This window comes from Mus caroli, chromosome 2, assembly GCF_900094665.2.
Source record: "Mus caroli chromosome 2, CAROLI_EIJ_v1.1, whole genome shotgun sequence".
NCBI classification, from domain to species: Eukaryota; Metazoa; Chordata; class Mammalia; order Rodentia; family Muridae; genus Mus; species Mus caroli.
In genome coordinates, this window is record NC_034571.1 from 57,428,426 (window position 1) to 57,444,606 (window position 16,181).

Consider the following 16,181-nt stretch of genomic DNA (forward strand, 5'->3'; position numbering starts at 1 on the left):
AGAGACAAGAGCTCCGGGGTACTGGTTAGTTCATATTGTTGTTCCACCTATAGGGTTGCAGTTCCCTTTAGCTCCTTGGGTAATTTCTCTAGCTCCTCCTTTGGGGGCCGCGTGGTCCATCCAATAGCTGACTGTGATCATCCACTTCTGTGTTTGCTAGGCCCCGGCATAGTCTCACAAGAGACAGCTATATCTGGGTCCTTTAACACTGGTCTTTTTTAGCAGAAACACAGCTAAAAAGGATTTATGCTGTCTTAGTAAAAGGGAGGAATCCACAATAGGAGCACAGGGACAAGAGGAAACATGCAAGGCACGGGTCTGGCACATACCTGGACCATGGCTATCTCGTTCGTGACAAGGCCATAACGGATAACAATGTTGCACTCTTTGATATCCAGGCCTTCCTCGGCCACCGTCGTAGCGATAAGCAGATTTATTTCCCCAGTGCGAAATTTACTAATGACTTCTTTTTGTTCAGTCTGTGGAAACATTTTAATAAATTAAATTTTGTGATGTTAAACACATTCGGATCTTCTAATTAGGAGAAGAAATGATAAATTGCAACTGGTCAGTGTAAACCAGAGGATTAGATCATGCATGGATTTGCTGCCATCTGTTTTTGGCAACGAACAAAGACATGATGGTGAGACAACATTTGATTTCCAATCTGGGATTACCACACAATAACAAAAATATTTCCATCCTGCAGTCTGGAGGTGGGAAGAGCGCTCTTTATGCCAAGGAAATGAATTGATGGGTGATTTGAAAGGAAGAAAGGGAGAGGTGTTGCTGGCTGAGAAAAGGCTTTGGCAAGGCTAAAATGGGGTTTACCTTCTAATATATTAACGTCAGAGTGTGATATTTAGGGAATAAAAACTCACTCAAGATTTTTCTATCACTTTTGAGACACTGAAAATTCCCCATGTATATATCCTATAGCTGGTCACTTTAAGAACCATCCAGGAAAGAAACCTATGGAATATTTCAGAAAGGCTACAGGAAAAAGTTAAAAAGTCCAGGAAGGGAAGCTGGAACAGGAGAAAGGAAAACTAGTCTATAATTGTAATTCTGTGGAAGGTTTAACTTTAACATAAGGTCTATTCAAAGGACAATATCAATTAAAAGTGGGTGAGTAATCACAGGAAGAATTCTTTTAATGTCAAGTTTGAAAGTTAATATAAATATATTGAAATATGACCTCATCCTATATGGACAGTCCTTGGTACTTTATATCCACGCAGATCTTATCGAAGCTGCTAGCGTATGTGACACTCGGTACACACTTTTATCCTTATATGTTACGTAAAATTCATCATCCTGAGCAAGTGAATGCTCTTCCATGCCCTTTCCTTTCTTCTTAAAGGTAAAGTGACCTTTTATGTGTCTTACCACTATGGAAGAATATCATAGCAAGACCCTTGAGAACTCTGTGGCAAACCTCTGCCCTATTCCTTCACATCCAATGGTAAAAAGGATGTCTTAGATTTTAACATCTAACTGTGCCTTAATCTCAAACAGTATCTGAATATGAAATTGCAGGCTCAGTGTTCGGCCCTCAGAGCAAGTATCTACCTAACTGCTAGCAGGACAGATGAGTCTGCTATGGTTCACAAGGTGACAGTCCACTGCTGGATGTTCTAGCTGTAAACTGGATAAGGGGCTATAGCTCAAGGGAAAATGCAAAGACTGGATGTCAGATTTCAAGTTTCCTTTTTGACACAAACACTAACTAGTTTTGGTTCATTCTCTCGTGTGAACAATACCACAGACCTGAAACATGCTTTCCACTAGCCAAGATTCAAGGGGAACTGAGATTTCAGAAGAACATTGAAATGCTTACACAGTTTACAAGTGTCTCTCTCTTTTTTTTCACTCAGAATTGTTTTTTTAACTGTATACACAATTAATAATATAATTCTTAAAACTGATAAAACGGCAGAAACACAGTCAGGACTTTAATTCTTCCAGTTTTGGTTATAGTCCACACAGGCTGGACAGGTTTGAATTTCCACTGGATTGTATATTGTAAACATTTCTTTATGATCTTATTAAGGTAAAGGCTACTTGGTTTTATAAGAGGCGCCAAACTCGAGAAGTTCCTGTACATTTATAAAAATGGAAGGGGATCCCACTTTCGCTTCTTCCATAACTCATCATGGACCACTATCAGCCTTGTGGTACTTAGTATATATTGGCCACTATATACCAAAGCCAAGAGCCTCTGCGAGTGTACCTGTGAGTTGGTCAATGAACTGAGAGAGCCATTATAAGCAATGAGGGAAGACTCGTTGAAATTTAAGCAATGAATTACAAAAGGAGGCCGCACCTGAGTCATGGGCTTGACTTCACTGCTGTGCCCCGCGCCAATCAGGTGATGCGCTTTGACTCCAACTTCTGCAAACTTTGCATTTTCCATGATCCACTGGGAAAGTGCGTAGGTGCTCTGTCGCGTTTTTGTGAAAATAATTCCTCGGGAGGACTCCTCAGACCTTGTGAATTGTTCCAGTATCGTGTTTCTTAATTTAATGAGTTTTTCATTCTCGTATTTTGGGTTTTCAGCTAGTTTTTTCAACATTTTCTTGTTATCTTTAAAAATAATTATTCATGTTATTAGCTTGGTTTAGCTACCCCACCCAACACACTCACACACCCTGTTGTGTGCCATACCCATGTCTAATTTCAGTTGATTTATTAGAGAAAATCATAACTTAAAAACTATTAAAAATAAAATTAGTTTGCATGAGTAAATTTTAAAAAATTACACTGGCAAATTTTACATGATACACTAAGACATGACTCATAGGTAGGTAATCTTGTGATTATGTTTAGTGCTCAGACTATTTAATTAATTAATTGCAACAGTCTTGGCAGTAAAACTGCATGATCAAATGATTATGGTCACACAATTAAATTAAATTAATTTGTCATATCAAATTATAAACCACAGTCCTCATGAGATTTTCTTTCAAGATGAATTTTGAGAGCCTTCTGGAAAACTTAAAGCCGTGAGTTCCTGTCTGAGAGGACGGCGCAGGAACACATGGTTTGTTCTATATTGAATCTTACCAAAGAACAAATTCATGAGAAATTCATCCGTTTCGTCCAGTTTCAAAGATTTCTTTACATCACCCTTAAGTTGGTCATTGCAACTGCTGGCCTCGTCATCACTCACATCGCTGTCGTTGAGGACTGCAAACTTCTTTTCTTTCTCATCAGTGTAGAATGTCTCCAGGTGGCTATACGCATCAATCATTCGGATCGTGTCGTTGATTTGTAGGGCTTCGTTGTACTTCCTCAAATGTTCTGCACAGACGCGATCTTTGCGATTTCCATCTTTAGCAGCTTTGGAAGAATAGACTCTGTGAGTGAGGCAAAGGGCAGAAAACTATCCTACAACTGTGTTGTGAGCTTAAACAGGTTATGGCTCAGAACTAACTTCACCGTGGTGCTGGCATGAGCAAGGCTCCGTATGTTGTATGTGCCAAGAGTCCTAAAGAGGATGGTTTTCAACTCCATCGCTTGCTGCCTGAGCTCAGTGTGAGTGGGAACGTGGACCTGAACCTTAGCAGAAAAACCTTGGGAAACAGCTCAGTAAAACTGCCTTTGGAGACAGAGCTCGTGATAGCTGCCTTAATACTTTAGATATAATAAATGAAAGTGAAAACTGTGTGAATAGACACCTCTTTCCTTAGATGTGGGGTTAGAACATGTGTGGGCTTGCCCTACACCCATAACATCAACTCTGGTTCATGCTCCATTTGCTCTCAGGTTGCTTCTAAGTCTGTGAGGATCATCTAAAATCTTGGTGTAAACAAGGGAAAAGCTGTTAGGTCAAAATCCAAATTACCTTTTTTCTCCATTTGAATGGCCCACTGCTCATAATGTTGGGTTCCAAAATCTGACATTGGACTCTTTTGGCAGTAAGTCTGAATGCTTGCCATAATTTCTAGAAGTTTCTCTTTAAATGGATTCTAAAAACAATGACATATATTATTAACATTGTTTAGAATGGCATTCACTATTTTTGTTAAAATTATTTGCATATTATAATGGGATTGGTTCAGAATCATTAACTAGACAATGAAACAGATTAATCTCTGATCACTTTGTGGTTCACTACGTTTGGTTTTTATATTTTTACCTTTACTTCAGGGCATACCTGACTCTAAACCTCTACCATAACTTTTTAAAAAGTAAAATCAGTGAGTGTTATAGAGCTTGAAAGTTAAAGGAAATTAAAAAAATTCTCTGAGTTAATCTCACAATTATTTAGAAAGTTTTAATTTTACTTAAGTGACATTCTTATGTAAATGAGTGGTTATGATGCTTTGACTTAATCAGGAATCTATGTTTACTGATGCTGAAGGTTCTTGCCCCCAGTTGGTTTTTGATCTATCAATAAAGGTGCCAGTGGCCAATGGCTCCATGGAAAGAAAGAGGCGGGACTTCTATGTTCCCACAGGCTGAAAGAGAGGAGAGGGCAGGAAGAGGAGAATCAAGAGACTTGGGGGAGAGAGATGAAACAGACTGAAACCTGCAGGAGAGATCTTTCAAAACGTAGGTGGAAAGGAAGGGGCCCACTGAAGGACAGCCCAAAAGTGTGTTGGGCAGCAAGACCAATAGGCTTCAGATTAGGTAACCAGGCAACTAAATTGAGGGCAGATTTAGAGATGTTGAGCTAGGAGTAAAGGTAAGGGCACACTAGCCAGGGAACGCTTAGAAGAGCCCAGCCACAGAGCCAATAAGGCCATTTAAAAATGAGCAAATGTGTGTATGTCTTAAGATCTGCAGATTCTAGACAGCTCCTGGGCAGGCGTGTACCGGCAGTCAGCTGGGAGCATGAAGCCGTGTAGCCAAAACTAATCAAAACAGGCTTCAGTACTATTATTTCCAAAATAAAAAGCAATTGGCATACTTTGGGGAAAAATCCAGATATAAAAGAATGTATATTATGCGACTGAACTTTGATAAAGTTCAAAATTAGTTGAAACTAAGTTTCCTTGGCATGGGGACAGGTAGGAGGAGTTTTGAAGGCTTTGTAATGAACTGACTCTTTATCTCTCTGTTGTTTTTTTTTTTTTTTTTTTTTTTTTTTTGCATAAGTTTGGTCAGCTTATGAAAATCCACAAGTACATTTTGTGCTTTTCCCATGCATCACACTTTTATGAGGAGTAATTGTAAAAGTTAAGACAAGAAAGAATGGCAAATTATTTTCAAGGGAATATCCAGAGAAATGTTTTTTGGATGATCAAGAATAGAAGCATGCATTTGAGTTCCTCGGGTAAATGCAAGAGAGAAAAACGTAAACGTGAGTGGTGGATAATCAACACGAGGCAGCTCCATTTCAGAATGAAAATGGGTGCTCTGTGGAGGGTTCCCACTGGTACTGGTGTGGTGTCCACAGCATTCTGAGTGTTACCTACTGCACACATAACTCCTCATTTAATCCTAGTAGCCTGATGAGGCAGATGGCAGATTCTCAGTGGAATTAAACTTATTTTACATTCCTAAAGCCTGTCAAGTTTCCAATTCTACCAAAGAAGAGACTGGAATAATCTACTAAACATAACGTCCAAACTGACTACAAGTTGGTCATTTTTTAATCGGTGAAAATGTTCACCAGAAAAGCACCAGTACTTTCAATTTTTCAAAAGCGTTTATGGTCTGTTTTCAAAGAGAAAAAATGCAAATGAGGGTTTCTATTGTCCTTGACAACTGCAACAAAATAGTTCCCTCACAAACGCCGAGATCTTAAGAGGGCACGAATTTCCATGCTCCCTCTAGGTTAGCTGTCCAGTGCCCCTGGTCCAATACTCCCACTCCTCCAAGAATCAGAAGTAGCCACACACTGAGCTATGTCTTATATAAGCCAGAAGGGGGAGGATGGTAGAGACAATTAGTAGCAATCTTTGCTGCCTCCTATCAATTTTAAAAGTATAAAGTCATGGCTTGTTTGATAACAATGTTAAATGGGAATGAATATTCAGATGGCAAATGTGAAATATTCCATCGGACATGGTGATGTCAGATAAATGCATATAAAACACTGTTCATACTTCTCTGGTGTCATCAGCAATCACAAATTTCTTGCATGGTTCCTTTATTTGGTGTTTGAGTTGACCAAGATTCTCTTTCACTGTTTTAATGGTAAAGGCATCAAGATTGGCACATATCTGGGAAAAAAAGACACTTTAAGTATTCCTTTCTTATAGCCAAATGCATAATTTCTGTAAGAAAACTACAATATTCATTTTAGCATAAATGTGTAGCATAACATTTCATTCAGGTGATACGCAGCATTATTTATCGAATGCAGTATTTTAGCATTAATTTAATTAACCAATGATAATCAATAATATTTGTTCTGCTGTCTTCCAAAAGTATATTTGAAGTCTAATTCTAGATTTCCATTTTGTATCTGTAATATAAGACTCAGAAAACAAGAAAAAAATTGTGCAAGTTTACAGGAGTTAATTATGGAGAAACTATTTGATTCTGTCAGACAGTCATTTTGACAATTATTTTGATATTCATGGACCATATTCCCATTATTGTCTATACAAAAAAGACAGCACAAAGGGAGGAGCTGCCTAGATCATAGGTAGAAGTTAGGCCTTTATCACAGTAGTGAGTTGAATCTTGGAGAAAATCCTTTTTTGACTCTTGTTTACCTTAATAATTTCTATTGAATTACGTACAGTGAGAGGCTTAGGTACTCTGACGTCCTCACAACTTGAGATCAGCAGTAATACTTAAAATGGTACCCCATCTGGGGTAGCTGGTGAGTGCATCTTTAGTAAAAGATTCTCACATGTTTACTTCCCACTCCCCCAACCCCTTATTTTGAGATGGTCATCCTTTGAGGCATTACTTGATCTGGAATTCACTATGTCAATTCCTAAACTCATAGCAATCAGATTGGCTCTGCTTTCTTCATGCCAGGATGAAAGGCAGGAACCACAACGACATTTGCCTCTTTTCTACTTTAACTTGAATAACCCATGTTCTAGACTGACCCAGAATTGAAAGACACACAGAAAGCATGATGCTTTGAAAGTCATGGAGTAAGAAGCCATTGGGAATGAAAACTATCAGCCTTTGCTCTGTATCCCTGGTATTGATCAAGAATATCACCTTGGTGTAGAAGGCAGAGGCTATTTTCAAGAGGCAAAGCAAATAGCTTCTGTCACTTGAACTCCCACCACTACTTAAAATCTTAAGAGTCATAGGCATTTGGCATTTGACATAGCTTTTGTTGTTGTTGTTGTTGCTATTATACACAAACTCAGCCACTTACATTTAAAATATGTTTTTCAGCCTCAGACTGCTTTTTGGCTGCTCCGACACCAGGTGAAGCTGTCAGTCCTAGTATCTGCGGCAGGGGAACGACTGGTTTGTTTTGTTTCTTGAGGTCATTGTTTCTCAGCTTCTGCTTCAAATATCGTCTCATGATGTTGTTATAGACTGCCTCCTTGTTGGTGTGATGGCACTCATCAATGATAATGAGGGAGAAGTCTTAACAGAAAGATAGAAGGTTTGTTTACCCAAATTGGCTTTCGACAGAGACACAAGAACACTGAAGCTAAAGGAGTGAGCTGCCATGGGTCGCTGTCCTTGGGCAGAACATTGGCACAGCCCTATGTCAATCTGCTGGTATGATTTTAACTGTGACCAGTAGCAAAATTAATGACTACAAAGTTCATGTGTGTTCATCACGACACTGTTCCTGCCAGCTATTATCCCTGTCTCAAGATGAGATGCAGAAAGTGTCAGTGAAATTTACATCTTTCTTCCACACACACAAACAAACAACAACAACAACTGCAAAATCTTCCCAGGGCCCCACTTTGATTGTAGAATAGACTTTTAATTCTAGGCTGATAAAGTCTCTTTTTGTAACGTCAAGTGAAAAGAATATTATCTAGACAGCTATGATTTTATGCTTTTTAAACTTTGCATACTTTTACTTTTCTCTGTTTTCCTCCCAATTATTTTATCATTCCAAATAATGCAGGCAGGACTATAGTTTAAGTCTATAGTCAAGAAGGAGTTCTAACAGAATATTACATCAAATTTATGTGTGTGTGTATGTACATATATTACACAATGTAATTATTCTCCCAGAGAGACACAGGCAGAGAAACTGCACAATGGAAGAAAAATTGGCCTCTCAAGGAAGGACTTAAAGGGACTCTGGTAAGGTATGGGTCAGTCAAGAGGTAAGTTGAAAGTGGGGGGGGGGAGTGCATGCGTGCATGTGCACATGTGCATTTGTGTGTGTCAGAAGTAATAGAAGAACACAGTACTTGATTTACTAATGATATACTTTAAAAAAAAGCAAGCCATCAAGTTAACCATTTCTCTCTTTTTGGTCCTGTTTTTCAGGGAAGTAGAGCACTTCAATGAAGCCTTGTGAAATAAAAAGTAACTTAAACTAAGGCTACTTTTCATCATAAAAAGATGATTTAACAAGCATTCTCTGTTACTATCTTTAATATTTCTCTCAGTCTTTTTTTTTTCTAAAAATAATCACTCCAACCAACCTGACAGCTGCACACCGTCATCTTCTCCACTCTCCAGATTTAAGAGGGAGTTTTCAAGGATTTGAGCTGTGCTGATAATAACATCGTAAGATTTGACAACTTCTGGAAATGATATTTTCAGCTGGGTATCGCCACTTAATCCAATAATGCGATACCATTTCTTCAAATACGGGTTGAACTCTTTTCGGAAAAGTTGTTCTGCTAACATTACCTTAAAAAATAAGAACATACAGAATTTTTAGAACTTCATAAAAAATAGGGAGGAAAGGAAATTGAAAGGCACAGAGGAGTATCAAAGGATTACGTGTGCACTCTTGACATTACCTTCTACATATCATTCCTTCTATTCATCTGACTTTAAATATCCATTGTGTTTGTATTAGATGTAGACATTAGATCTAGAGCATAAAGGAATTCAAGATAAGGCTGCTGACTTAGAGTAACTCAGTGTCACCGAGTACTTATTCTATGACTAACAGAAAGACCCATCACACACAATGTAATTATTTTCCCAGAGAGCCACAGCAGTGTGACACCACAGTGGAAGAACATCTGACCTCCAAAAGGAAGGCTTGGAGGGGCTCTGGTAGCTGTGGGTCAGTCAAGAGTTAAGTTGGAAGTGTAATTGATACTAAATCGATTCTTAATTTGTAGAGCAGGGTCAGCTGGGAATATTAAGTGGAATATTAAATTCTATCTAACAGTTCTCAGGATACCCCTCAGTTGGATTCTAGAGATCATTTCTTCTTAGTGCCTGGGATCCTGCTACGGGCTATCTGACCACAACATTGGAAAGAGCAGGGAACCCGGAACGTAGCATAAACACATTTATTCTGAGGATGTGTGGGGTGGGAGAGGATGAACTACCACAATGGCTTTGGTGTCTGAATAAAAATGAAGTGGCAAGCAAGGGTAGGAGAGGTGGAAATTCACTTTCGTTCTAACCAACTCTGTAAGTCGAAGCATCTTCTGAAAGTCGCTGCTGACACCTTGGTGACACCTGTAATTGCTAATAACTCAGACGACCTCCCAGTCTGAGGAGGACACAGGTTAGGCTGTCTCATTCCTAATTTATTTTTGTTTGTTTGAGAGAGGGAGTTATCCTTTAGTCTAGGCTGGCCTTGAACTCCCTATGTAGCTTAGGATGACCTCAAACTCCCGATCCTTCTGTCTCTACCTCTTTTTAGTGCTGGAATTGCAAGCATGCTCCATGAAGTAAGATTTGGTTGTAGTGCCGAGGACAGAACTCCCAGCTTCATGTATGCTAAACAGTTGCTCTAACACCTGGACTATATTGCCAGCCTGCAATTGCTATAACACCTGAGTCAAGCTACCTTGAGAGTTTCCTTCTAGGAGGATATAAAAATGGAATTCCAGAAGCATATAGTATAGCAAATCGAAAGTTGATAGGAAGAATGTCAAGGCCAGGCTTCGGCACATGCACGCTCTATCCCTCAAAATGTGATTATGCCCGGTAATGCGGTCACTGTTGGACAATCTTGAAACTCACTCTGGGTAGCCCTGTCTTCCCACTGAAGGACATAGAGAAAGCCAGATGCAAGTCTGACATGGCTAATTGGGAGGTGTGTGGTCCTCTTGGAGCCTTTTCCTGAGATGTGACAGAGTGCGTGCCAAGACTAATCAAGCCCAACTGCTCCCCACTTCTGCTGAATCATATGGGGCTGCATCTCAGCATCTGAAGGAACCTGGGACTTCTCTCTCATGATGTTGAAGCCCTAGATAGGAAATGGAAAGTCTGGGAGCACAGGTGGTGTTTGCATTTCTCTCTGCACTTGAAGGCTATAACTTTGGAAAGGATGGAGATGAAAGTAAATGGTATTAGAGACCAAGATTTCTGTACTCTAGATTGGAAGCTAAAATACATTGCAAGTTGGCTAGACACTAATATGCTGCATTTGTAAGTTAGAGATTTCCAAAAAATGAATAATTAAAGCTGAAGGTTCTTTAAATATATTTAAGAGACAACTTACAGTAAACAATTACAATGTAAATGGAGAACTAGTGGGAAGTCTTTGTAGTAGTCTCAAAGAAAACAAGGAGGGAGGAAAGAGGACTGGGTGAAGCTTTTAGTGCTTGTTCAATGGGAAAATGTCATTGGAAAATTCAGATTTCATGTTTGGAACTCAAAAGCTTTGATAGTTAATTGGGAAATTTTTAATTACTCTACTAAATATTCACACATAGACACAAACACTGGGATACTTTTGTTTTGTCTCATAGCTTTTAACAACAGCCACTAAGTACTCGGATTTTTAAGAACCTCGTCCACAAACCATGCTCAAATGGGTACAGGATCTACATAAACCACACAGAACCAATAAAATCTGCTTTGATTATCAAAAGAATCCAACACAGTAGATACAAATAATGAAAATGATAAACATTAAATGTGCCTGTAAATGTGCATGAATAAGAACTACCTAGATTGTATGGGTTGAAAGATTGCTAAGTAGAATAAATCAAGCACAAGAACGTTTATATAAAGAAAGGTACAGTAAACCATTACAAAATTAGATCTGGGACCAGAAAAGTGGCCCGCTTAGTGGTTAAGAACACTTGCTATTCTTTCAGAGGACCCAGATTCAATTCCCAGCCACCACGTGGTAACTCACAACTTTCTATAACTTCAGTTTGAGAGGATCCAACACTCTCTGACAGCTTCCATGGGCCTCAGGCATGCACAGGGTGCACAGACACGCACATGCAGGCAAAACACTCATACACATGAAATAATAAAAACAGATCTAAAATGATCAGACAACATAAATAAGAAAAATGCTGAAGCTTGAAAGTCAGTTATACAAAAGCAAAATAAGAAGGTTTTAGCTTAGTACAGATTCTGATGTACAAATGTACTCAGTCCTGGATTGAGCTAGACCTCATCTCTCCTCCACCCCCCATTCCTAAGACTGCATCTACAGCTTTTTGTCCAATGTTCAACACTGTGTCTGGGAGACTATGAGGATGTTAAATCCTGAGGGGCCTGGGAATCATAATGAAAGGGACTATGGTGTCACCCAGTACCCACAGGATGTTGCCCTTTCTTTGTTGCAAAGCAGGAGAGTTGTGTTTATGCTCCAGGATGACAGAGGAAAGAATGACTGTGGGTTTCATAGAGCACATGAGTTTAAGAGAACACATGCATGGATTACTTTGGGTGACAAATGTGGAAAGAATGGCTGTGGTTGTTTTGGAAGATGGGAAATTTCCTTGGTACCAGACATTAACTAGAAGTGGCACGTCTCTGCCAAGGAAGAAAGCTGTACCACAAAGGTCTTCTCAGCTCTTACAGTCTATGGTCCTCTGACCAGATAAGGGAAATAGAGAAGGAAGTTAATGAAAGATAATCACTGGGCTTTGAAGCTACATGACTTGGATGAGGTGGTCTATATCACACAGAGGCAGATAAATAGGAAAGGGAGCCTTTGAGAGGAGAGGTCACCACCTCTCCTCAGAGGCCAAGATTCAGAAAATGGCAGAACTGCCCTAGAGGAACAAAGACATCAGTGTAAGCAGCTTTGGATTCATTTAACAACATTATTTTTTTCCTGTGGATTTAGGACTCAATCCTGTCCTATATGTAAAGTATTCAATTTCATTAAGTTACAGGTGACAAAGGAAGAAAAGAAAATATGAAAATTTAATGAGTTATTATGAGACTTAATTTTTGTGCAAGCACATACATGCATATTCTCTCTCTCTGTCTCTGTCTCTGTCTCTGTCTCTCTCTCTCCCTCCCTCCCTCCCTCTATCTCTCTCTCTTTCTCTCTCTCTCTCACACACACATACACACACACAGAGGGGTGGGGGAAGAGATTAGACAACTAAAATGTTAGAAAATGTTGAAATTTGTCTGAGGTCAAAGTGCTAATAGGTAGGAAGAAATAGGATTTAAACTTATATTCAAAAAATGAATAAATGAAAGGTTTAGGGCAAATAAATATTAATGTTTCATTATTGCCAGAAAAGAATATAAAAATCATCTTCCCACTATGGGTAGAAAGATATAAAGATATGACCCTCTGTTTGGTTCTGGGAGTGCTGGATTTTTTTTCCTTTGGTTTTTTGAGACAGGGTTTCTCTGTGTAGCCCTGGCTGTCCTGGAACTCACTTTGTAGTCCAGGCTGGCCTCAAACTCAGAAATCCTCCTGCCTCTGCCTCCCAAGTACTGGGATTAAAGGCATGAGCCACCATGCCCAGCTGAGTGCTGGATTTCAAATCCAGAGCCTTGCATGTTCTAGGCAGGAGCTCTACCACTGGGCACATGTCCAGGAGAGCAGGTCAAGCTTAGAAGGTCCATACAGGTCCATTTCAAACACGGTGATGGACACCACTCACCCTGTGGATACTGAATATGGTATTTTTAATATGGCAAAGCAGCTTCCTACAAAACGTTTTAGAATAATATTAATCTTAAAAAAACATTACACAAGCAGTCTTAAAAGTCTATCGGTGTTATTTCCTTTAAACAAGTACATGATGATAAGAAAAAGGCTAATCATGAAAAGCACATTAAATTTTATTTCATAGAATAGGAAAAATTATTATTCAGCCTACTAGTGTGTAAATTCTCTTCTATCTAAATAAAATTCAAATAAATAAATTTTGTTTACAGTGTTAATATGAAGATGATTGGAGGACCTTTAGAGGATACAAATTTTCAAAGAAAAGTTCAGTAGCATTTAATGTAATACATATTTATGTACAATTGGGTAAAAATAGTCAATTAATTTTTCTCTATCTTTCAGTCACACTCTGTTCTGTGTGTTCTGGATAAAGAATATATACAATGTTTCATTAAGTATTAGTGGCTAAAGATGCTTTAAAAGAAGGTAGTTGATCATCATTTTCGGGTCACACATGCTCAAAAGTGTGAGTGTGTTGAAGTGGATGCTCACAGCCCTCCATTAGACAGAGCACAGGGTCCCCAGTGAAGGAGCTAGAGAAGATACCCAAGGAGCTGAAGAGGTTTGCAGTCCCATAGGAGGAACAACAATATGAACTAACCAGTATCCCTAGAGCTCCCTAGGACTAAACTACCAACCAAAGAAAACACATGGTGGGACTCATGTGTCTAGTTGCATCAGAGGATGCCCTAGTCGGTCATCAATGGGAGGAGAGGCCCTTGGTCCTGTGAAAGTTCTATGCCCCAGTATAGAGGAATGCCAGGGACAGGAAGTGGGAGTGGGCCGGTTGGTAAGCAGGTGGGGGAATGGCGATAGGGGAAACCAGGAAAGGGGAAAACATTTGAAACGCAAATAAAGAAATTATCTAATTAAAAAAAGAGTGAGTGTGCTGACAAATATAATTTTTATATGTAAATTAGAACTATCTTGCTTAATGATCTAGTTTCATGAAAACATCAATTTTAAGGTTAATCTCTTAGATTTTAGATATAAAGCTTAAGGATAAAAATGAAAATAAATGGTTTCTTTGACATTAAACCTAATGAAATGAATCTCTGTGTGATTTGGTGCTACAAATGTTATCATCTAAAGGCTTCAGTGAGAATATACATACAAGAGGGAGCACAGGAGCATATACCTTATTGACAAGAACGATAACCTTCCCGGATTCAGATGCCTGCTTCTTCTTGTCTAAGTGATCTTTGGTGATGTAAACAGCCACTCTGGTTTTCCCACTCCCCGTGGGGAGGCAGATAATAATATTCTTCCCATCTAGGGCTGGTTGGGCCACTTCCATTTGGTAAGGTCTGAGCTGCAGTTCTGGCTCGGGGGATGTTCTTTTTGTCTGGATGACACTTTCATCTGAGGGAAGCAAAACATGGAAAAGTGGCGTAAGAGAAACAGCAAAGATACGAAGGCTTGGAAGCCCCCAAACTGCAGATAGGATTTAGATGTTTAAGGTCCTGTCCTCTGTGTTCCAAACCACTTCAATTTCTGTTTTCTGTACCAGGGAGTGTCAGGTCTGTCTTTCAGGACTGATCCAGGCTCCCTATGTTGGAGTGAATTTACAGCATAGAGGCCTTGGGAGGAGATGACTGGAGAAGAGTTATCAAAGAGAAAGCACTTCCCAGCTTGGATCACAGAAAGGATGTTGTGTGGGCTTGTAGGTTCCTATCACTAATGCACAGGGCATCTCAGGTCTTTGCTCTGTCTCTTGTCCTCTGGGTTTCTCTTAGCCCTCCTCCCATTAAAGCAAAGTGGGCTAGAAAGGAAAGCTGATTAATCCTCACTGCTCTCATGTTCGTTATTTTTTATTAAAAAGAAAGAAAAATAGCTGGAACTACTTCCTTAATTTGTTAAAAACATCATTTAATAACTAAATATCACAAAGCACATGGATGCTGTCATCTGCTGCTATCTGGGGGACTTTAGGAGCTTCATGTAAACTGGAACATAAATTGTGTGTAGTGTGCATATATATCTTCTTACAAATTATTTCTACTTACAAATCTGATATAGTGTGAGTGCTTTATAAAAAGCTGGGTTTTATTGTTTAAGGAGTAATGACAAAATATTTCTATCTATTCAGTATAAATTTTAAAATATAGTTTGGATACACAGTTGACAGAATCTGTGCAAGTGGCACTTGGGGACATCAAGAGCTGCTTCTGTGCTTCTGTGTGTGTGTGTGTGTGCACACACGGGCGTGCACACATGTGTGCGTGTGCTCGTCTGTGTGGAAGAGAAACAGAGACACAGAGAAACACAGAGAGGCAGAGACAGAAAAAAACAGAGTCAAAGAGACAGAGAGTGTGGAGATCATTTGCGTTTGAGGCTACCAGACTAGAAAGCATATTTAGGGAAAAGGAAAGCAATTCCTATACTGGCCTTTACTTAGTAATGTTTCCATCAACAGATAAAACATAATTATGTAGTTTTAAGCTAAATTGTCATTGATTTGCCATGTTGTTTTGGTTTTCTCTTATTATTTCCTGATATGCAGGTCTCCATACATTTGTTCTCCTGAAACCCAAATTAAAATATATTTATTACAAGTAGTTCCATAACATGCATTTTTTAAAATAAAAACTGCTGACAAAGTAAGTACTAACATAGTGATTTTATAAATGCTAGAGTAATTTTATTATGACACATATCTTGTTTTAGATATATTTGTTCAGAAGGGACCACGTTTTCTCATCTTCTTGGCCAAGAGGAAAGGATCTAAAATGTTCTGCTCACAACGTGGAATGTAGGAAAACAAATATTATTGCAACTTAAACACCCACCTGTGCTTTACAGCATCAGAAAAGATGAGATGACCCTGCTTATCAGCCCTCCAGCACACACTGGGTGAGTGCTTACTCCCTTATCAATGGCCACAGTAAGACTAAACTAACACCATCCCATTAACTTTAAAGAACTTGCTGACAGCTCCATTTCCCGCAAACCGTTGATTCCGTTTAAGTGGGTTTTAACTTGCTGAGATAGAACTATCTGAACAGGTAGGAAAATTCACACCAAAAACCACTTAGTGAGAACCATTTACCGAGTAAGTAGGACATTTGCCTTCTACACATGAATAACCACAGATGCAATACACTTAAGCTATGGTTGGATCATCCGCTGAGTCATTCAATGTTTTTTATGAAAAAAAAATCACACAAATCACAAGCATTTTAAATTCACTTCCCATTATATTTCTGTAAGG

At 39.1% G+C, this 16,181-nt stretch overlaps 1 protein-coding gene across 1 annotated transcript in view; it reads right to left on the reverse strand.

The window, feature by feature from the left end:
• The window catches only part of Ifih1 (interferon induced with helicase C domain 1), a 48,281-nt gene that overhangs the window by 6,294 nt on the left and 25,806 nt on the right, over window positions 1-16,181 (reverse strand). The window contains exons 5-12 of the mRNA XM_021155759.1: window positions 14,109-14,332; window positions 8,544-8,754; window positions 7,298-7,515; window positions 6,057-6,173; window positions 3,848-3,971; window positions 3,067-3,342; window positions 2,327-2,586; window positions 330-479 (exon numbers count right to left, since the gene is read on the reverse strand). Of these exons, the coding sequence (XP_021011418.1) occupies window positions 330-479; window positions 2,327-2,586; window positions 3,067-3,342; window positions 3,848-3,971; window positions 6,057-6,173; window positions 7,298-7,515; window positions 8,544-8,754; window positions 14,109-14,332 (1,580 nt within the window). The remainder of the gene's footprint in view (window positions 1-329; window positions 480-2,326; window positions 2,587-3,066; window positions 3,343-3,847; window positions 3,972-6,056; window positions 6,174-7,297; window positions 7,516-8,543; window positions 8,755-14,108; window positions 14,333-16,181) is intronic.